This window comes from Cryptomeria japonica, chromosome 6, assembly GCF_030272615.1.
Source record: "Cryptomeria japonica chromosome 6, Sugi_1.0, whole genome shotgun sequence".
NCBI lineage: Eukaryota > Viridiplantae > Streptophyta > Pinopsida > Cupressales > Cupressaceae > Cryptomeria > Cryptomeria japonica.
Window position 1 is genome coordinate 98073579 of NC_081410.1, and position 22071 is coordinate 98095649.

At 38.3% G+C, this 22071-nt stretch overlaps 2 protein-coding genes across 43 annotated transcripts in view; both read right to left on the reverse strand.

Annotated features, from left to right (window-relative positions):
• Positions 1-22071, reverse strand: part of LOC131039696 (uncharacterized) — a 79595-nt gene that overhangs the window by 10075 nt on the left and 47449 nt on the right. The gene's annotated exons all lie outside the window — the stretch shown is intronic.
• Positions 919-2297, reverse strand: LOC131856039 (uncharacterized). Its single transcript, XM_059207190.1, has 2 exons — positions 1668-2297; positions 919-1554 (listed from the first exon to the last, which is right to left on the reverse strand). The coding sequence occupies exons 1-2, from the start codon at positions 2084-2086 to the stop codon at positions 1239-1241; spliced, it is 735 nt and encodes a 244-aa protein (XP_059063173.1). The 5' UTR covers positions 2087-2297; the 3' UTR covers positions 919-1238.

Here is a 22071-nt window from a genome sequence, read left to right on the forward strand (position 1 = left end):
CATCGGGTACCATCCTCTGAATGCATGTAGTGAGGCCCTCCATGACCTCTCCATTAGGATCTAAGTAAGAACCCCCGAACTTAAAACGAGGGTTAAGGAAGTACCCTACTGCATGAATGGTTTGGTGGAGCTGATTGTTCCACCTCTTATCAATAATTTCCCAAATGGGATCAAATTTGAGTCTATCCCCCTTGTAGTAATTTTTGATAGACTCGTTGGCCCTATCCATGGCCTCATAAATATACCCCATTGGGGTTTTATCCCCATCCACCAAGCAGAGAACTCTAACCAAGGGCTCTGACACCTACAATTGAAAAATACAAATTACAAAAAGATAAATTAATGAAGCTACAAATTAGTAATGAGAGACTTGAATCGAGAATAATTAAAAAATTAAAGTTTTGAAGTTACCTTCACAATCTCTGCAGCCCTTTGTGCAAATTGGTTGTCGAAGACTATGCATGCGACAGCCTCTCCTTCATCCTTCTTTGATTAAGGTGAGTTTAGCCATGCTTCACTCACAAACATTTGTTTCAAAGAATTCAATGCAGCAAGAATGCTTTGCAACATCAAAAAAATCGTTGCAAACCTTGTGACACCAGCTCTCACCAAATCTTTCCCTTGGGTGTTCTCTCTCATCAAATGTAGAACCCAAGGGTGATTGTAAATATATTTCATGATCCTCCTTGCATCTTCCACAACTGGAGTCACCCACTCAAGTTTCCCTATGTCCTCCAAAAGAAGGTCAAGGACATGTCCTACACAAGGTGTCCAAAAAAGAGTGGGGTGCCTGTCTTGGAGGATTCTACCTGCAAAGGAAGAAGTTATTCTTAAGAAAGATGCAACCAAGAAAAAGAAAGCCACAACAAATAAAAATATTGCTAAAGGTGATAATTCAAAAGGATTCTACCTGTTGCCACTGTTGGTGTTGAAAATAAGCCACACCCGGACCGACGATGGATTGATCCAAGAGGGGCCAGTAGCTCAGTGGTAGAGCACTCCAGCAGCGCATGGAAGGTCCTGGGTTCGAGTCCTAGCTGGTCCATGTCTCAACATGGTATCAGAGCCAAGTCCAGGCTAGGAGCCCCAAGCACACGAGAGGTGTGGCTTAAGGGGGGGTGTTGGTGTTGGTGTTGGAAATAAGCCACACTCGGACCGACGATGGATTGGTCCAAGAGGGGCTAGTAGCTCAGTGGTAGAGCACTCCAGCAGCGCATGGAAGGTCCTAGGTTCGAGTCCTAGCTGGTCCATGTCTCAACAGCAACATATGTTGCTGCATTATCTGTGATGATTTGCACCACATTCTCTACTCCCACCTCCATGACAATGTGCTCCAACATTCCAGCCAATGTCTCTGCATTTTTCACCTTACTAGAGGCATCAACTGATTTCAAGAACACTACATTGTCCTTGCAAGCAACCAAAAAATTAATGATGGTGCGGTTCTTGCCATTTGTCCACCCATCAGAAAGAATGGTGCAGCCATATTTCGTCCATTCATTTTTTTGGTTCTCCACCACTTCTTTTGCCCTAGCAATTGCATTTGTGAGCAACCTACATGAACAAAGTGAAATTACGTCTTAGTACACAATTTTGATTTAATAAACAAGAAATCTAAAAAACAATTAAAAATGAAATCAAGTGGACTATTTAGTAATTTACTAAACTCCCACTTGTGAGAAGGGGCCTTGTACCCCTTTCCTGCAACTGTCATTGTGGTCACCAAATTCAGCCAATAAGGATTGCCTGCCACATTGAATGGAATGTTGTTGAAGTACCAAAAACCAGCTGCTGCAATGTCGGTTTTCTCATGTGCCTCCCTATTCCATCCAGTGGCCTCTAATGATGGTTGTGCTCCAGGTGTGTTCCTGGGCACAAAATAATCACCTATGGACCCTGATTGTGATGCACCAATGCCACTGCCAACCCCAGGCACTCTACTAGAGGAAGCAAAAGTAATGGGCAAGGTGGTGGTGGGTTTGCGGATACGTGGGCCACACAGAGAGCCCGCTATGTCCTCAAGTGCTTCTTGTTCTTCTTCAATGTCAATAGAAGCACCTTGAGATTCAGCTATGGCTGATCTCATGGCTAGCTTTGCCCTCTCCCTTTGCAATTTTTTTCTTCGCCAACTGCAAGTAGGACATTTATTTATCTTTTTATTTCAGGATTCGTCCCTTGGCATTCTCTAGCATCATGTCTGTCTATGCCTGCAAAGTAGTATTTGAGGCAGTCGATGCCTCCATGAAGTATTTTTTCACACTTTATGCAAATAACTGTCCCAGGATCCGGTCCCTCATAGGCATACCTCCAAGCCCTATCTCTAGCACCTTTAGGACGGGTGCCTATATATCCAGATGGCCATGGTTCTAGTGGCCAATCAGAACTTGCCAAACCTACACATACAAAGTGAAAAAAGAAAGTTAGTTAAACAATTTAGCAAACTATCTAAATTAGTTGAAAAAAATATAGACATCATTCAAAGTTTTTAAAAAATAAAACTATTAGGGTTTGAAGTTTTTTTTAAAACAAGAGATTCTTCAAAAAAATAGTGCAAAAATCAAAAAAAATTGTCAAAACTAGTGTTAAATCTTGTTCAAATAAATTAAAAAGATTTTAGACTACTTAGGAATGATTTCTAATTCATCTAGATGCAACAAAAAATAAACAAAATGTTTTAAAAAAGCATAGAAAAATTTAAAAAACCAACCTGGGAATCTGATTTTTCTTGAAAAACCACCTCAAATCCCTTTCAAATCCACTTGGAATTGGCAAGAATAGCTGGAAATCACCTTGCAAGAGTGTTGGAGTCACTCTTCCCCCTTCTCAGCAAAAAAACCCAAGCTAAAATGACGAAATAAAATGTGTTTTTGTCGTTTTTGTCTATTATGTTGTTGCAGCCGAGTTTTTGACAAAAACTCGGCAAGTTAAAGTCCTTTTTACTCGCAGAACCTGAAAACTCGCCGAGTACTCAGCGAGTGGGCCATCTATGCTGCATAGTATATTACTACATAATTTGACTTTTAAGTTTGAACCTAGAAGTAGAAATCAATTATAAAGTCTACTAAATACCTAATACATACTACATAGTTAACCTACAAGTACAAACCATCAAAATAGAGAGGGAACCAACGAGGAAATGCTAGGATCCACGGGCTGCAAAATGTGAACTGGATGCTACAGTGTTCATGCTTTGTAAGTTAATTTAACTGTTATTGAGTTCTTGTTAATCATATATATACTTCAAGGTCATTAGGTCCTCTTCATCAAAAAGTGGCATCGTCATTATTGTGGATCAATGTTGTCAAGGTGAATCGGCTGATCTTCCTCAATTAGAATTTAGAATTAGAATTGCAAGGTTTTCTAACCCCAAATTTTCTTGACCTTAAGGAGGAAGTTGTGGTGAACAAACACAAAGTCATTTATTTGTTGCTGAGTCAGACAGTTTCATTTCTTAGAATGTATGTGTTCAAACACACTTCAAGTATGCTCACAAATAGATGAATTGTGTTGCTGGCTCAAAATGCACATATCCATCCGTCTAATGTTTTTGGCTTGCCAAAAAATCCCACCATTGCACTAAAAGAAACAAATTTTATCAAGATCCTATCAAGTATGATTTAGTCAACTGTTAATATCCATTGTGTATGTATGTACAATATAGATAGAATATAAATTGTTCAAAAAAATTGCAATTACCTAGTTTGAAGGTGGTCTGTCCTACAACAATAACACTAGAGAAAAAAGCCCTTGCTTGCTTGTATATGGGCAACTCTACCATAGCTAATCGCAGATCCTCTATACTAGGGAACAATCTCTCCATGTATTTAACGAGGCCCTTTGTGACCTTTGCATTTACTTGGAATGAATCACTATAGAAAAACCTAGGATTCAGATAGCATTCAAGAGCATTGAGACAGGAATGCATCTATTGATCCCATCTTGCAATCATGGCTTTCATAGCAATGATCTATCATGTGATTCACCCATACATTGTTAATGCATAGTAGCTTCGGTAAGATAAATGATTGAATGAGAGATAAATGAAGTCTCTCATTCAATCATTTATCATATCGATAATTATGATGAATAACTTCAAGCCCTCATTTGATAAACCATTCATCATTTGTATATGATCAATCAAATTAGTTCAATCAAAATGCTTAACTGTCAATTATCATTCTATAGCATAGAATCCCGATTTAATATCGGTTACACTATTTGTGTTCACCAATTATTAAATCGGGTTAACCATTGCAATCCAAGTTAATTTGGTTAACTCATTTAATGATAAAACAAACAATTATTGGGTAGACCAAAAATCGATTAGTATCGATGTTAACTTATGTTTGCACCGATTGATATCGGGTGGTAGAATAAATATACACCGATTGTTATCGGGTGTTAATATAAGCATACACCGTTTGGTAAATAAACGCCATGTATTATTATTATAGCGAAGGGGCACGATCAAGTAATGTCTTGATCAGCCATGTCTAAAAGACATGGCCGGTCAAGGCATTTCTTGACCATACCCAGTCTGCTATATATATATCAAATGGCATTTGTGAGAAAGGACATCGAAATTCATAAATGCTCCTCTCACCTGCCATACGAAAGAAGATAGTCAGATTTATATTTTAAATCAGTAATACATAGAACAAGATAATATCAAATAGAATATAACTTGCATATTGAATGTAAATTGAACATCATTTACATACATGACACTAGTGTAGCTTTTGATGGCACATCCTGTCCATGAAATTTTGGCCATAAGTCCATAGATTTATGTACTTTGCATGAATTACCTTCTTTTATACATGATGATCAATATAGTGATGATCATTCATTTTCATCTCATGTTGCATCTATCAATACTTATCTCTCACTACATGATGATAGTCTATGCTTTGATGATTAGTTATTAGTTTCTCATGTGGGTTTCACTGATACTTCCTTGCCTTCGTCTACAATGCATGACATATAAGCCTTAGTGAGGAGCTTTACATGATGGTTCTACTGACCAGTCCTTAAATGTGAATTCATTATTGTTAATTATATGCACATAGATGATGGCATTCTATTGATGAGTGAGTTTAGTTGTACCTAAGTGGTAGCACTTAACAATGATTTGATTCATCTTGCTTGCTTTACACTTCTTTTTCTAGCTCAGCTACTGCTTTATCACATACTTTTCTAGCCCAAATTCAAAATATAGACTAAAATTAAAATCTCAAAATCTATCTTTTGACCCCAGTTCAGTTATTAATATGGCTTATGTGTCTACAACACCTACCTTTCACGTGACCCTTGATTCACATGATTCTAATCTTATAGATTGCACTCATCAAAACTTAGTAAGAGGATAAGATGTCAACTTACCACTACTTATCTTGCCTACAAATGCACTTAATTTACCTCCTACACCTCAAGCTACATCTAAAACAAATAAGTATAACATCATCCAACAGATGCAAAGTACTCAAGCTAAAATATCTATTTGGAATTTACTGTGTACAACACTTTTATAAAGAGAGAAAAGACAAATTGCATCCACCACTAATCCACGAATAGTGATATCTTTGATAACATGTATTGACCATATGGATAATCATGATATATCATTTGATAATAAAGAAATTCAAACGAACAAAGTATTACCTTCACATATCATGGTGGAATGTGGTCAAGAAACCACTAAATGATCCTTTGTCGTACAACAAATGTGCTCAAATAGAACATATAATAATTGCATTACACAAAATGAACCCTTAGCAAATGCTCCTAGCATCTCACACCATAATAATTATGGTTTATTAGATTTTATGCCTAGTGGTGTTTGTGAGTGTCATGTGGATCCTAAAGCTTATGGGTACTTCATCTTTATATACAGATCCCTATATCTATGGTGAAAACCTGAAAACCTAAGGCATATTGCAATGAATTTGCTATAGTGACAGAGAAATAGAACGCAACATGATGGAGAATATTGTAGAATATTGAGGATATAACCAAGCAACTTTGAGGGGGCAACCTCCGTGATCTTTTAATAAGAATATGATTTGTATTATGATGATATGGGAGAGCCTTCAACCCTCTATAATTACAGACATAATCAGGGAGGGGCACAACCCTTCATCCTAATTAATTCAACCTAAAGAAACAACTACTAATAAATGAAAATATAATTTTAAGTGTGCCAGAAGTGGGCGCGCACATATCCCAATACAAGCAATGGGCTTAGGATGTAGCATGCTCCTCCCCTTCAAACTAGTGTTGTCCTTAATGTTAACTTCCTAGGGTGCTGCTACAAGAATGCTTTAGCCTCCCATGTGGCATCCTCATTGGGTAAATTCTTCCACTTGATCAAATACTCTATAATCACCCTCATTTGTAGTTGCTATGTGTGTTTAAGACTCAAAAGGATTGCTGCAGGTTCCAAAATTATTCTTCCCTCCTCCTCAAGCTTGTGTAACTTTGTCTAGGAGGAACTTTGTTGTCCAATGACTTTCTTTGAGCCAGAAACATGGAAGACCGAATGTATTTTCATAAATGGACGTAACTCCAATTTGTAAGCCACACTTCAATCTTTTGCAAGATTTGATGAGGCCATAATACTCAAGAGAAAACTTGTTAAACTTATTTTATTATTTCAAGGGCAATTGCTTATATGATTGTGATTGCATAAAAAACCCAATCTCCAATGTCAAAAGGTCTTCCACTTCAATGTTGGTCTACTTACTACTTCATGTGGTTTTGTTCTAATGCTAAGTTCTATAAGAGACAATAGAGAACCTTTGCTAGTGTTGAATGTGTTCTTCAAATGCTTTAACCTTAAGATTTACCTTGAAGGATAAGGTGATGCATGGTGGATGTTACCCATATAATGCCAAGAATGGAGATATTTTCAATAAGGTAAGGACAGCAATGCTATACCACCATTCAACGGCAACTAGTGAACCCATATTAGAAGATTAATTGATGTAAATAACCCTCCAAGCATTTGTTGACCACCTTAGTTTTCCCATTAGATGATGATGACAAGATGAACTATTTGCCAATTGAGTACCCAAACATGAGAAGAACTCAACCAAAAAAGTACTAGTAAATATCAAATCATAATGACATAATATGATTTTTGGGAACTCACATAGCTTTTGACTCTTCTCCATAAAAGCTACAATCACATTTTTTACCACAAAAGGATGTGAAAAGGCATAAAAAGGGGCAAATGGGTGTACTTAGTATGTGGATCAAGAACAACCATGACGATATTTTTCCCAATAGAATTAGGCAATCCAATAATAAATACATGGAGACCTCCTTCAACCATTGACTAGGAATAGATGGAGGCTCCAAAAGACTTGATATCTTAAATATCTCACCCATGTTTTGTTGGCAAACCATTCATTTTGCCACAAATTTTCTATATCTCCTTTGAGACCTTTAAAAAGAATCCATCTTGATTTCATGAAGTTTTTAAGAAGGTTGAATGTGCAGCTACTAGTGAAGCATGTAATTCTATGATGCTTGAGGATTGAGTTCTTGTAAAGGTATAAATGTTCCTTATACCATATAGATAGTCCACTTTCCATACAGAATTTTCTAATATGATCAGATCCCGTTGGAGCTTCTAAATGAAAATCTATGTATCTGTATCATTTCTTCATTATGATTGTACCTCATCCATCCAATCAACCTACAAAATGGACATGACACATAATTATGCCTTTGTGGACTCATCCCTCCTCAATAGTGCATCAACCACAACATTCTCCTTCCCTTTCTTGTAGATGACCTCAAAGTCATAGCCCAACATCTTCATTACCCTATTTTGTTGTTCCTCCAATGACAATGGTGTTGAGCAAAAGTTGTCATTGATGTCAAAGGTGCTGGTCAGTTTTGTCATCGATGTCAAGGTATCCAGAAGAGTGCAAAAGTGCAATTACTGTCATGCCTATGTTTGATCATTTGAGTTCTAGAAGGGCAGTGACAGGTTATGTCAATGTGATCTGTTGCAGTATGTTTGTGATATCATCTTTTCATCTATACAGTTGTTTAAGGTGATCCAGAAAGGTTTGTGGAATGCTACTGAGGTCAGTCTCTCAGACTTGGTATTTACACTGGCAATTTGTTATGCTCTGCATTCTACGCAGTTAAGACTTGTGGTATGCAGTTTGGAAGGGAATCAAAGCTGAATATGAAGTTTCATATTCTAGAGTTTCAATGGTTGAGCTTCAGCAGACAGAAAGTTAGAAATGACAAAATGGTCATTGCTAGTTGGCCGACTAGGTTGATGTTCCGAATTGATGCGGCAGAGGATTGTAACATGCACCAATCAAAGACAGCGTGTAGATGTACATTGGGGCCAGTGGAACATGTATTGGGTAACGCATAGTGTGTCCCTTCCTGTAGAGTAATGTGTGGGCTTTTGGACCTAGCCTATTACACATTTGATTAAGGAATTTGTTTGTGGCTGACTTGCGGATCTAGTAATTATGTTCTAGGTAGACATTCTGTAATGTCCCCATTTTGATATAGGATTTGATAATAAATTAAACCATAAAATAATAAAAATATAATATAATATAATTAAAATATAATTAAGTTAATGAATGGTCAAAATGCATGGAATGAAGAGTTGTGACACTCCCAAAAATGGGATATAAGAGAAAGAAGAGATCATTTGAAATGGGATAAGGAGGGAAGAAATGAAGGAAGCATGCAAATCAAGGAAGGATTAATGGAAGAAGAAAGGAATGGGAAGTAGATAAGGAAATGACTCTTCCAAAGGGCAAGAATTATTAAGGGCTGTACTATTTCAAAAGGAGGAAATTGTGATAGGTTGTGTCTCTTGCCAAAGGGTAGGCATGATGAAGAGATGTGACCTCTCCCTCACATAGGAAGATATAAAGGGAACAAGGTTCATTTGAGGAAGAGAGTGAAGGGATTGAGACTGATAATATATGAGATATTAATACTCCGCAAGATTGACTGATTAAGACAGTATGGTATTGTTGTGACATATTCACACATCGCCCCATTGCAAATGGGGACCCTTGCTTTTTGCTCTCTAGGGTTTGTTTTCTGGGTCTTTTAGGGTTTAGTCTGTTAGCTTTTCAATGGTGAGTGCTGTCAGGAGGATCGCTGGATAGCAGGCTCTGCTTGAGCTTGGATGAGTCAGTTGATGCTCCAAGTTAAGGGCGTTTTTCAAGGTCTTCCTTAGGCTTGGTTTTGCTGGTGGTGTCCCGTTTGAGTTCGAGGAAGTCAGTGAGTGGTTGAGCAAATTTGGCTAAGGAATGGAAGGAATAAATCAAAGATATAGCCTAGGACAAAGTCAAGCCAGTTTGAAGGTGAATTGAGCCTAGAAAGGTGAATTTCGCTCCTGACCCTTCCAAAGGGTCCAGAGTGAAATTCATGTAAAACCCTATTTTCCACAAAAACTGGAGCTATATGTCAACCTAAAGGAGAAATTTGCATGATCATGAGGAAAGGAGGCCTAATAAAGTTTGTCCAAGGTCTGAGGAGGAGAAAATATGTGAGAAACTGGCTCAAAAGGTGAATTTCACTCCTAACCCTTCCAAAGGGTCCAGAGCGAAATTCATATTTCCTCTATTGTGCTTCTTAGCTTGACCAAGTTAGGAGCTTCTAAAGCATGGTTTGGTAGGTTTTGGTGCATATTTGCCTTGAAGAGGAATTTTTGGACCTCAAGATGATGAAAGCTAGCCTCAAATAAGGAGTTTGCTCCTGACCCTTCCAAAGGGTCCAGAGCGAAATCTTCCCCTTTTGCCTTCCTTTGACCTTAAAACCTAGTCTGACCTTGCCTGGACCCAGTTGGGTGATGGAATATTTTGATAATGAAACAAGGAAGTTGATTTGATCTAATTTGGAGGAGAATGAGACAAACCAAGGTGAGAAACTAGCCAAGAATAGGGATTTCGCTCCTGACCCTTCCAAAGGGTCCAGAGCGAAAATCCCCTTAAGCATCAAATTCTCACTTGTCGAGGCCAGGATTATAGCTTCCTTAGGCATAGTAAGGGCAAATTGATATGTTCTAGCCCTAGGGAGTGATTGATGATGGATGAAATGAAGGATTTTAGTCAAGAGGATGAATTTCGCTCCTGACCCTTCCAAAGGGTCCAGAGCGAAAATCTTCTTAAAGCTCATTTCCTCCTAAGTTTGACTAATTTTGATTTGTAGGAAATCTTGAAAGGAAGGTTGGACATCTTGTTGCCTTTGAAATGTTTGAAAGCATTGAAATGTGAAGGATTTTGGACCAAAAAGGAAATTTCGCTCCTGACCCTTCCAAAGGGTCCAGAGCGAAATTGCTAAAAACCCTTATTTTTGCATTGAAGGAGGTCAAGTCCTTGTTTTTTTATGGCGTGGATGGAAGTGAAGTAGCTTGTCTTTGTCTCTTGAAGTTGTTTTGAATGGGAGAAATGAAGAATCTAGCCTAAGTCAAGATTTTCGCTCCTGACCCTTCCAAAGGGTCCAGAGCGAAAATCTTCCTAAGATGCATTTCTTTCCTTGTTTGGCTAAAATTTGATGTCCAAGGCATGATGAGAAGGAGAATGAACATGATCTAGCCTTTGAGAGTGTTTGGTAGCTATGAAAATGAAAGATTTTAGCCAGGAAAGGAAATTTCACTCCTGACCCTTCCAAAGGGTCCAGAGCGAAATTCCTTACAAGCCTACCTTTTTGACCTTTCTTGGGCTTAAAACCTTGTTCCTAAGGTGATGAAGGATGAGATTCTACCTTGCAAAGAAGTTTCAAGTTGAAAGAATGATGATTTTTGGTCAAGAATGAGATTTTCGCTCCTGACCCTTCCAAAGGGTCCAGAGCGAATTTTCTCAAAACCTCTCTTTGTTATAAATTTTGTGCTAGATCAAGCGTGGGCTAAGGTAAAATCAAGGAGAAGTTGCCCCTAAGAGTGACTTTAAGTTGCTAGAAACCATTTAAGATGAAGGAATTGAGCCTAAAAAGTGATTTTCGCTCCTGACCCTTCCAAAGGGTCCAGAGTGAAAAACACTAAAACCATCTTTTCTTCCAAAATTTGAGCAAAGTCAAACTTGGACAAGGGTGAGAGAAGTCATTTGGATTGCCTTAGAGTGGATTTGGGTCGCCAAGAATGCAAATTTTGAAGCCAAAATATGAATTTCGCTCCTGACCCTTCCAAAGGGTCCAGAGCGAAATTCCTAAGATCACCCTTTTTTCCTTGCAAATCAAGTCAAGATTTTGATTTTATGACCTAGAGAGGAGTGAGGCAAGGTGTTCTAAGTCTTGGAGGTAATTTGAAGTTGAAAGGATAGAGAAATAGCCCTAAAACAAGATTTTCGCTCCTAACCCTTCCAAAGGGTCCAGAGCGAAAATCCCAAAATCTACCTATTCTTTTCAAATTTATGCTAAACCATGCCTAGACCAAGGTGAAAGATGCCCTTAAGATTGCCCTTGAGTTGATTGTTGTCTCCAGAAATGATGATTTTAGGCCAGAGGAGGAAATTCTCTCCTGACCCTTCCAAAGGGTCCAGGGCAAAAATCCTTCAATCACCTATTTTGCCTTGCAAAATCAAGTTTAACTTAGGTTGGATGAAAGAAGATAAGTGTTTCCTTGCCTTGTGAGGTGGATTGAAGTTGAAATGATGAAGAAGTGAACTACAAGCAAGAAATTCGCTCCTGACCCTTCCAAAGGGTCCAGAGCGAAAAACACTAAAACCATCCTTTTCTCCAAATTTTGTGCTAAGTCAGGCCTATACTAGGGTGAGAGAAGCTATTTAGAATGCCTTGGAAAGATGTTTCACCTTCAAAAATGTGAATTTTGAGCTAAAATTGGAATTTCGCTCCTAACCCTTCCAAAGGGTCCAGAGCAAAATTCATCAAAATCCCTATTTTTTCCTTGTGTCAAGTCAAGACTTTGAGTCCTAAGGCGTAGTTGAGGTTGAAATGATGTTTCTTTGCCCTATAGGATGAATTGAAGTGAAGGAGATGAGGAATTACGACCTAAAACTTGAATTTCGCTCCTGACCCTCCCAAAGGGTCTAGAGCGAAATTCTTAAAACCTCCATTTTTGCCCCAAATTTACATCAAGCTTGGTGTTGGTTGAGAATGAGGATGTCCTTGGGCATGTATTTAAGCAAGTATGATCACAAGGTGAGAAGAATTTGAGCCAGGAATGCAAAATTCACTCCTGACCCTTCCAAAGGGTCCAGGGTGAAATTCTTATGGAGCCTGTCCTTGGAAAGAATCTTAAGCAGACTTCATTTTGATATCTTCTTGTTGATGATTTAAGGTAGGAAATGCTATGTTGAAATAAATTCATTATGTGTCTTTAATCATCTCTTGATTTGTTTTGCAGATGAAAGAAGAGCAGACATCATCAAGGACGACCTCCTCCAGTCCAACATCATCAAGGACGACCTCCTCCAGCCCAGCATCGACAGGGATGACCTTTTCCAGCCTAGCATTTTAAGGGAAGGTACACCATCCATCCTGCACATCAAAGACAAAAGAGGATCAAAGCAAGGGTCCGTTGGAGAAGCAGATAGTTTCAGAAAAGTTAATTAAAGTTAGCTTCTCAGCATCACCAAATTGAAGGTGAATAGTTAGAAATAGTGAATAGTCAGTTGATAGAATAGCAATTAAAGTAGAATAGAAAGAGAAGGCAAAGATTGTTGTCAAGATGTTGTTGTAAAAGGCTTGTAAACTTCATTGAAGAAATGGTGAAATCTATGGGTCGATTCAACAATTTGCATGGTCTTTATACTTCTCAGATTTGATTTCATGTTATTAGATGAGTGGAAGAAATGTGTTTGATTGATGGTGAAATTCGTATATCCATACTACTAGCAGTTTGTTGATTGCAAACTTGCCTTGTGTAGTCAACTAGAATCATTCAGCTTAAGCCTAACTTCAATTGTCGCTTCTTCTCTAATATGCATCAGCCTGATGGTGTCTATGCCTGTAGCGATGATCTGAACATCATAAAGCTTTCCTCTGAAGATCGCACTAACCTTGTGGAGATGGTCCTGGGATGTCAAAACAAGACTTAGTTAGAATTTCATCAAAGGTCATTCATTGCTCCTACATTCTTAGTGTCAGAATTAGATCCTTCCCTCGCCCTCATCCTTTTCCTTTTTTTTCAAAATCTAGACTAGTGAAATCCTGTGTTCCAGTAATATTCAAGGCGAATCAGACGTTTAGTCATTGAGTGTAAGTCCCCTTGTGATTCCAGCAAAATCACATCATACCACAGAGAGCTTATCCACAAGTAGAGAACCTACATACAAGAACCTTGGAGTTGCCTCAACTGATCCTTCGGCGAAATTTTAGCAGTTGGGAAACTTTGCTCAAGAGAGGATAAGGTACCTTTAGGTATTTTATTCTGTGTTCGCATGTGCATAAAAAACACATCAACAGGTATGAGGCTCTGTGTGTAACATAATAAGTGTTGTGCCACTATATTTATATTTCTGCATATTTATCATTATTAATGTACTGCTGTTTATGATTATATTACAGTAACCACTCACAGTAACCACTCACTGCATCTGATTTATTAAGTTTTGTAATTCATTTATTAAATGTAAAATATATGTATGATGCTAGAATCTGTCATATTTTCTGAGCACTTCCAGCCATGGTAGGAGTGTAGGCCTGCAAGAGGGGTACGGTGATAGGGCGCTCCTCTAGGTATGCCACCTCTATGAGGGGACTAGATGGTTTTGAGGCCAAGGGGGTGCAGAAGGTACTGCTTGTTGATGGTGTTTTTATGAACTATGCAGCACAGAATAAAATACTAAGTATTCTATCCTCTTTTGAACAAAATCTCCCAAGTGCTAAACTTGCATGATCAAATGGGACGACTCCAAGGTTCCAATGTCAAGTCTTGACGTGCTCTTGGATAGACTCAGTTGTTTGATGTGATATTGTTGGAATCACAAGGGGACTTACATTGAATCTTGAATGCTTGAGTGTCACTAGAACGTGGAAATTTACTTCTAAAAAAAAAAAGGAAAAGGGATGAGGGTTGAGTTAGCTACTCTTATCCTAGGAATGTAAGAGCAATGGACAATCTTTGGTGGAACTCAACTAAGCTTTGCTTTGACATGCAGCAAACATCTCCACAAGGCTAGTGTGATCTTCTAGGGATAGCTTTATGATTTTCAAATCACCACTACAAACGTAGATACCTTCAAGTTGATGCATATCAATGAAGGAGTGATAATTGAAGTTAAGCTTGGCTAAGATGGATCGAATTGACTACGCAAGACACTTTACAATCAACAAAATGCTAGTAGCATGGATGTACGAATTTCACCATTGATCATGCACAAAGTTCTTCCATTCATCTAAACAACATGAAAATTAAACGAGAAGTAGAGACACTGCAAATTGTTGAATCAACATATGAATTTCACCATATCTTCAATGAAGTTTGCATGCTTCTTACAACAAAGTTTTGGCAACAATCTTTGCCTTCTCTTCCTAGTCTACTCTAACTATCTACTATTATCTATTGATCAATTACTATTAACCCTCACAAATGAAGAAATAGAGCCTTATATAGTGCTCTCATTACAATGAAGGGCCAAGACCAAATCCTCATCAATGGCCAAGATTCAAAGATAGAAACCCTAATTAGGGCTTGTTACGCCCATTACAAAACATTTAATGGTTGAGCAATGACAAAATTACATTTGATGGGACACATGTCCTTCCTTGAATAATTGACCAATAGATGATGACAATAGGTGCATCGGACTTTGTGCCCACATGTGGCAGTTATCTCTTTGATGGATGAGTTGGGTACATTGAATCTAGTTGCCTTATCTTGGGATAATGTGATTGGATAAGTGAAGACTAGATGTCACCTTAGCTTACTCTTTGCAAATGCTCATCCTTTGCCTTCATGTTGCTTGCAGCCTGCCACTTCACTCTCTTTATCAGCCACTTGCAACACAAACAAAGATACAATCAAACACACTAGATATATTTGACATATACTGATTTCACCCATTTTCGACTTTCTAATCTAATTTATATGCTAAAATGGTGTGAAATGATGTTCTAATTACTGCTCTTATGTCTGACTTTTATCACTTCATGTCTGATTTTCCATCGCTTAAGACCTGATTTGGGATTTTAAGTCCAAGATTTCACATCATGAGGTCTGATTGTGGATAGTGGAAAAATTGTTGCACTTCCAAGTCATGGATGATCTCTTGCTTCTTCATGATGGTATTCTTTAGCAATCCACCGTTCCATGCATTCATTACCATGTTGCTGCTTTAACTAAGGCAGAGACAAAGTTGAGTTCCAGCCTCACGGCCATTGACCCAACAAGGCGATTCGCCCACTTTATGGACAAATATTGATCTTTACCTCTAGCCATGAATTAAGTTGATCAATTCAGCCCCTTCCTTGCCTTGATCATTTCATGTATTCACCTTGCTCAGGCACTCAGAAATTTGGTGAAGGTCGCTGTCCTCTTAGTGCAACAAATTCGCTATTTATTTGATGAAGAGGTGAATTGCTGATGTTTGGGAATTTTTTCTGCTTGAAATAGTGAAGATCACTCTCTTGAAGGTAAATTTGCTGATCTTGAATGATGAATTCTCTTTGTGCTTGAATAAGATCACTGCCTTTAAAAGACAAATTTGCTGATAATTATTGTTGATCAAATGAAATGATCAACCTATTTCTTATAGGCATCAAAAGGATACATCGTTTAATCTAACTAGGCCGACTTGTCTTACTATTCAAATTTAGCATGTAACATCTCTTCCTTCTATGTGGGCGATAGCCAACACAATAAGTTTGCACTTTTTCATAGGCAAAGGAAATGCTTAATTTGCTGATTTGGCTAGGCATCGGAAGTAACAAGGCTTACATCGTGCCTTGGGATACAGTTTGCGAATGAAATCTTGACAAGTGGTTAAGGTCTGATTCCAAATAATTTTGCCTTCGATGCTGCTACAGGTCTGATCATGCACAAATATTTACTCAGCTCTGCCCAGGCTGCCTTCAAAAGGTTGGTTGGAAATGCTTCCAACTTAAGCTCAAACTCTTCTTAATCAAAATCGCATATTCTTGAGTTAAATTTTGATCAATGAAGTTATCAAAATCGCTGCCTTTGATATCTTTTACTCAGTCTTAGGATAAACTTCGCTCTGCTTGAAGTCTAAATTAGAATCACTTTGTTGTTGAATTGATGTTTGAAATGAGGTAAAACACTCCTCTATATAGGCATTGATGTATAGAAGGAGATATGTCTTTAAGTCCTAGGCCGACTTGCTTGGAAAATAAAACTTTAATCTTCTCCTTAAGCGCTTTACCCTTGCTCATGATAGCCGACTTAGAGGTCAGCTTTTTGTGCCTCGTTTGCACAAAAGTTTCGGTATTTTATTGCTCATATGCACTATGATTTCAGTAAATTAACCTTCATTTGCACAATAATTTCGGTGTTTTGACATCCAATTACACAATGATTTCAGCATTTTGACATCCAATTGCACAAGGGAGGTGGCAAATTCTTGTTCATTTGCACAAACTTGATTTTGGTTGATCAATATTTTAAGGCTTGTTTTTGTAAACCTGGCAGCATTTTGGCATGCATTTGCACAAGTTGAGCGGCTTTTGACCTTCCATTTGCACATATATTATCTTGCCTTAGGCGATATTTGATGGTTCATTTGCACCAACTTGGCGGCTTTCACCCCTCAGTTTGCACAACTTGATCGGCTTCTAAGTGCTTGTTTGCACAAAGATGGCGGCAATTAGGGGGGTCATTTGCACAACTCCTCACCTAGGCGGGATTTTGTGCTTGGTTTGCACAACTTGGGTGAAATTTAGACCTTCATTTGTACAATTTTGCTTGGTGGGATGCATTTTCTACCTTTGTTTGAACCAAAATCTCTCCTTGCTAGGTCGGCATTTATGCTTCCATTTGCACAAGTTGGGTGTGTAACTAGGAAATCGAGTAAAGGCATCAAAGCGTACAATTAGGTAACCACAAAACGTAAAATGCAATGAAAAGAACTCCTAATTCAATCAGTAGAGATATGAAGACAAGACAATCAAAGTAAACGCAAACCAATGCAAATGTCTCCTCTATGATTCTCCGTTGTCCTTTCTCCTTCAAATTGGATATGTGGATCTCACCTACAAGTGCAAATGCAAGTGAAATTCGCAGCATAAGGTTACTTGAAGCGTGGTTAGCAATGATTGAAGAAAAGCGCTCAATTTATAGGACAAAAGTCTGTAAAATTGAAAAGGGCAATTAGACCAACAATTAGCATGATTATTACAAATTTCATGACAACCTTCTATGTCAAAATAATGGCAAATTGAGAGCAAATTGCGCTCATCACTTATGACATAATTGAGAGGGAAAATACCCACTTGATTATGACAAATTAGGCCTCAAAAATAGCTTCGTGATTTAATGACAAAAATTTAAGCATAAAAAGAGGAGCAAATTAAAAGGAGAAATTAAAATTAATAAATTGCATTTATTAATTTCTCTCACAAAAAGGGACCAATTAGCCAATTAAACAATTAATTTAATTGTGACTCAAAAAGATATTTAGGATAAATGAATAAATTCATTTAACCTAAAGGGAAGTGTTAATAAAGGATCAAATGAATTAATCATTAACCCCTAGAAGATGAACTAGAAATGAACAAGGTCTTGACATGATTAAAGCCAATAAATGATGATGATCGCAATCGAAAGGACAAATGACAAAAACTTGATATCGATATGACATTGGTTGACAAAGACCAATGACGAATTGGTCAAAGATGACAAAAGGACTGCACTGATAAAAGATAATTGATATAGGATAATTGATATAGGATCAATGACTGACTGATCCAAAATTGATGAAGATTGATGACTGATTGAGATCGATGACAAATCGATCGAAGATTGACAACAAGTTGATTTGATGAATGAAGGTTGAACAACAAAAAGATTGACAAAGACTAATGACGAATCAATCAAAATTGATAAAGAAACCAATGATTGAAAATTGAAAGGGATCCAAAATGCTCCAAATCAATTGATAAATGATTGAAAATGACTAAAGATGATCGAAGATGATTGATATTGCAAATGACAAGATTTAGGACAAAACCCTAATTAACATCAATTAGGATTAAAACGTCGTCCAATTGATATGACAGATTGATCACGACCACTGATTGAAAATCAAAATTTGAATGTGAGATTAGAATCGAATAAGAAAAGAATGCAGAAGAACGACACGATGTTGACAAATGATGAAGATCAAATGCGCGACATAGAAGGAATGTCAATAAGACACGAAAAACCCTAAAATAAGGTCACACGAACATGTTAGAGTATGACACCGCAAGCATTGACCATTTTTAGATGCCTATTGTTGAGACATGGACCAGCTAGGACTCTAACCAAGGACCTTCCATACGCTGGTGGAGTGCTCTATCACTGAGCTACTGGCCCCTCTTGGACCAGTCCATCGTCGGTCCGGGTATGGCTTATTTCCAACACCAACACCCCCCCTTAAGCCACACCTCTCGTGTGCTTGGGGCTCCTAGCCTGGATCTGGCTCTGATACCATGTTAAGACATGGACCAGCTAGGACTCGAACCTAGGACCTTCCATACGCTGCTGGAGTGCTCTACCACTGAGCTACCGGCCCCTCTTGGACCAGTCCATCGTCGGTCCGAGTGTGGCTTATTTCCAACACCAACACCTACATGGCGGATTTTGCCCTTTCATTTGCACAAATTCTTGATGTGTATCTTGCCTAAGTCGAGCTAGGGGAAGGCGCAAATTAGATATTAGACCCTCATTCGAGCAAGTTTGGCGGAAATTTGGGGTTTTATTGCATAATCTTGAACTTGAATTTCTCTTTGGTGTGGCAGCATTTGATGGCTCATTTGCACATATACCTCCCTGTGAGTAAGCTTATTCCAAGACCACACATCGAACAAAATCTTAACTTAGCCAAATTTTCACCTCAAGATCATAATGATCCCCATGCTTTCATACTTCCTCATCTTGGGATATTTGTTCACCATTGAAAGCAAATTTGATGACCAATCCTTCAATCTGAACTATGCCACTCTAAAAGCCTAATTTTCACAATCTCAAAACCCTAAGACCTTTCTTGTTTGCAAATGATATCTAGGAGGCTTGATTACTTCCTCAAGCAAAAACAACTTCCTATCTGGAGCTTAACTTAGATTGCTAACCATCTTAATCTTTGAGACCAACGCAGCTGGAAAGCAAAAGAGGGGGGTCCCCATTTGCAATGAGATGATGTGTGAAAAGGTCGCAACACTACCTTTTAGATCCCATTTTATTTTTAATACTTCTAAAACAATTACTCCACATAGGCCTTAATTAATGAAGTCAGCCTGTTCACTTAATTCAGTGCTGCATTTATTCTTTTGTCTTCTAGTGTCTTTTGTTTGCTAGTGCTTTTTGTCTCCTAGTGCGGCTGAGCGGTTTGTCTTACTTGGCAAAAACATTTAATCCTTTTTTGTTTACTTTAGGATTTTGGAGATGTATGAGGAGTGTTGGCTAAGGGATGTTGATTAATTTCTTTCAAAATTCAGGGACCAGCCTGTTGTGACCATTTCACACATCGCCCCATTAGAATGGGGACCCCCTCTTTTTCGCTTAGTTTTGCCTGTTCTTCTCTCTGCTTTTTAGGGTTTTGAGTGAGTGAGGTCTGTCTAGATTAGGGCTAAACCCTGGGGGGTTTCTTTTGAGTGTTATGCTTTTAAGGCCAAGTCCAGTCAAATTTTGAAGTTTGTTAAGTATCTTCCCGAGGGTTGGGATTGAGACAGTGGAGTAAGCCTGTCAGGAAGGGCAGATAGATCTCAGGTTAGGTCTAATCAGGGTTTTTTGAGGTAAATTCAAATTTTGTCGAAGTGTCAACATTTTTGTGTATTCTTGTCTAGGTAAATTTTGACTAAATTTTTGGAAGCAAGATAACTGATCCTGGCCTTGAATATGACCTAACCCTGCCTGGTGAAGTGATTGAAGATTGAAATTATGGATATTTTAGCTAGAGAAGGTGGAATCGCCCCTGTCCCTCTCCCAAGGACCAAGGCGAAAATGTTATTTAATGCATATTTGTCTCTAACTTCCTTTAATTGTTTTGTGCAGGGTCGCCAGGGGAGATAATTGGACGTGAATTGAAGATTTTAAGGATTTTGAAGGTTTGAAGATGATGAAATTGAAGGATTAAGACAAATTTGCTCCTGTCCTCCACTGAAGGACCAGGGCGAAATGATTTATTTTTTGTCATTTTTGGCCTTGGTTGATCAAATTGAAGCGTTAAGGACACAATGAAGGATGAAATGAGCATAATGGAGCATCCAGACTCAGTCAAGAGCAAAGAAAGGTTGGACCTTTTGTCTAGCAAGATAAAATCGCTCCTGTCCCTCACCAAGGGACCAGAGCGATTTTCTTCACACACACCTTTTAGGACCTTTCCTAGACTTGGGCTCTCGTTCATGGCTTGTAAAAGGATGATATCTTCCCCAGCAAAGGGATTTCGATTTAAAAAATGAAAAGATTTGGCCTTGAGGACAAAAAGCGCTCCTATCCCTCACTGAAGGACCGGAGCTTGAATTCCAAGTTTGCATTATCCTCACAAGATTTAAGTGATTTCGCAATTTGGAGAAGTCAAGGGAAGTATGTTTTATTCGTTGAGAAGAACTTGAGTAGGCCACCATGAAGAAAATCAACCCAAGTTGCAATAGGCGCTCCTATCCCTCTCCAAGGGACCAGAGCGATTTTCTCACAAGGCAAATATCTTGCAAAGTTAAGGCAAGTTTCACGTTCGAAATAAATGAAGGAGGACGTAATCGGTCCATTGGAGATAATTTCGAAGACTAACAAAGCACAAGTGAGCCTATAATTGCAAAATCGCTCCTGTCCCTCACCAAGGGACCAGGGCGAAAAACACATTATTTAGCTTCCCCTTCCAAATTTGGACGAATCCAGGCCAAGGCGCGAGATTGCAATGATATTTAAAGTGCTTCAAGAAGAAAAGAAGTTGCAAAGACCACAAAATTCGATGAAAATTGGCTAGGGCGCTCCTGTCCCTCTCCAAGGGACCAGAGCGAAATGTTCAATATGCCTAATAGCTTAACATTTTGGAATGCTACTATCGTTTCCAAAGACTCAAGAGGGAATGGGGAGTGATATTCTACGTCTAGAAAGTAATTCAAGGTTGATACGATCAAGAATTTGTGCAATCAACTAAAAGGCACTCTTGTCCTTCACTCAAGGACCAAGGCGATTTTCATAAAATCAATCTTTTCCCTTCAAAACCACGTCAAGGCAAGATTATGCAAAGTGAGAAATGTCTTTAGAAAGATGGTGAACAAGGAATTGCCCCCAATAATCAGCGATCCTAGACTCAATTGTAAAATTCACTCCTGTCCTTCACTAGAGGACCAGAGCGAAAATCTTTGGAAAGCACATTTTTGTCTTGAAAAAGCGAGTTGAACATGCACGTTTGAGACGAATGGAGATCATTGCTTACCCCTAAACTTGAATTGGCGATTTAAAAGACTAAGACCAAGGACAAAAGATGAAATCGCTCCTGTCCTTCACCAAGGGACCAAGGCGAAAATGCTTTAAGGCAAGCTCCTTCCAAAGATCATATGAATTGAACTTTAAGTTCCAGATAAAATGCCATTTTGGACGCCAAAGGTGAAGCTTTGAACGTGAAAATAAGAAATGCAAGGTCTAAAAATGCATGGACGCTCCTGTCCCTCTTCAAGGGACCAGAGCGATGTTATTGATATCCATTATTTTCCCCATGCTTGAGCGCTTGTTTCAAACAAATCGCATTAAATGCTAAATTCGCTAAAACCTTGAAATATTTTAATTAAATTGGCATTTAATAAGGTTGCGTTGATATTTAATAATTGATTTAAGCCTTAGAAAATCGTTTTTTTTATTATTATTAAGGCCTTTTGAAATTAATTATTATTAATTTAAAATGAAAGATAGAGCGCTTGGGATATCATTTTAATATTTTTTGCAAAGTCGGCCTCTTCTTTTAT

Coding starts and splice junctions, on each gene's coding strand:
- LOC131856039 (XM_059207190.1), bottom strand. CDS start 2,086: ATGAGATCAGCCATAGCTGAATCTCAAGGTGCTTCTATTGACATTGAA. Junction 1,555..1,667: donor GCCCCTTCTCACAAGTGGGA/GTTTAGTAAATT, acceptor TTGTTCATGTAG/GTTGCTCACAAATGCAATTG.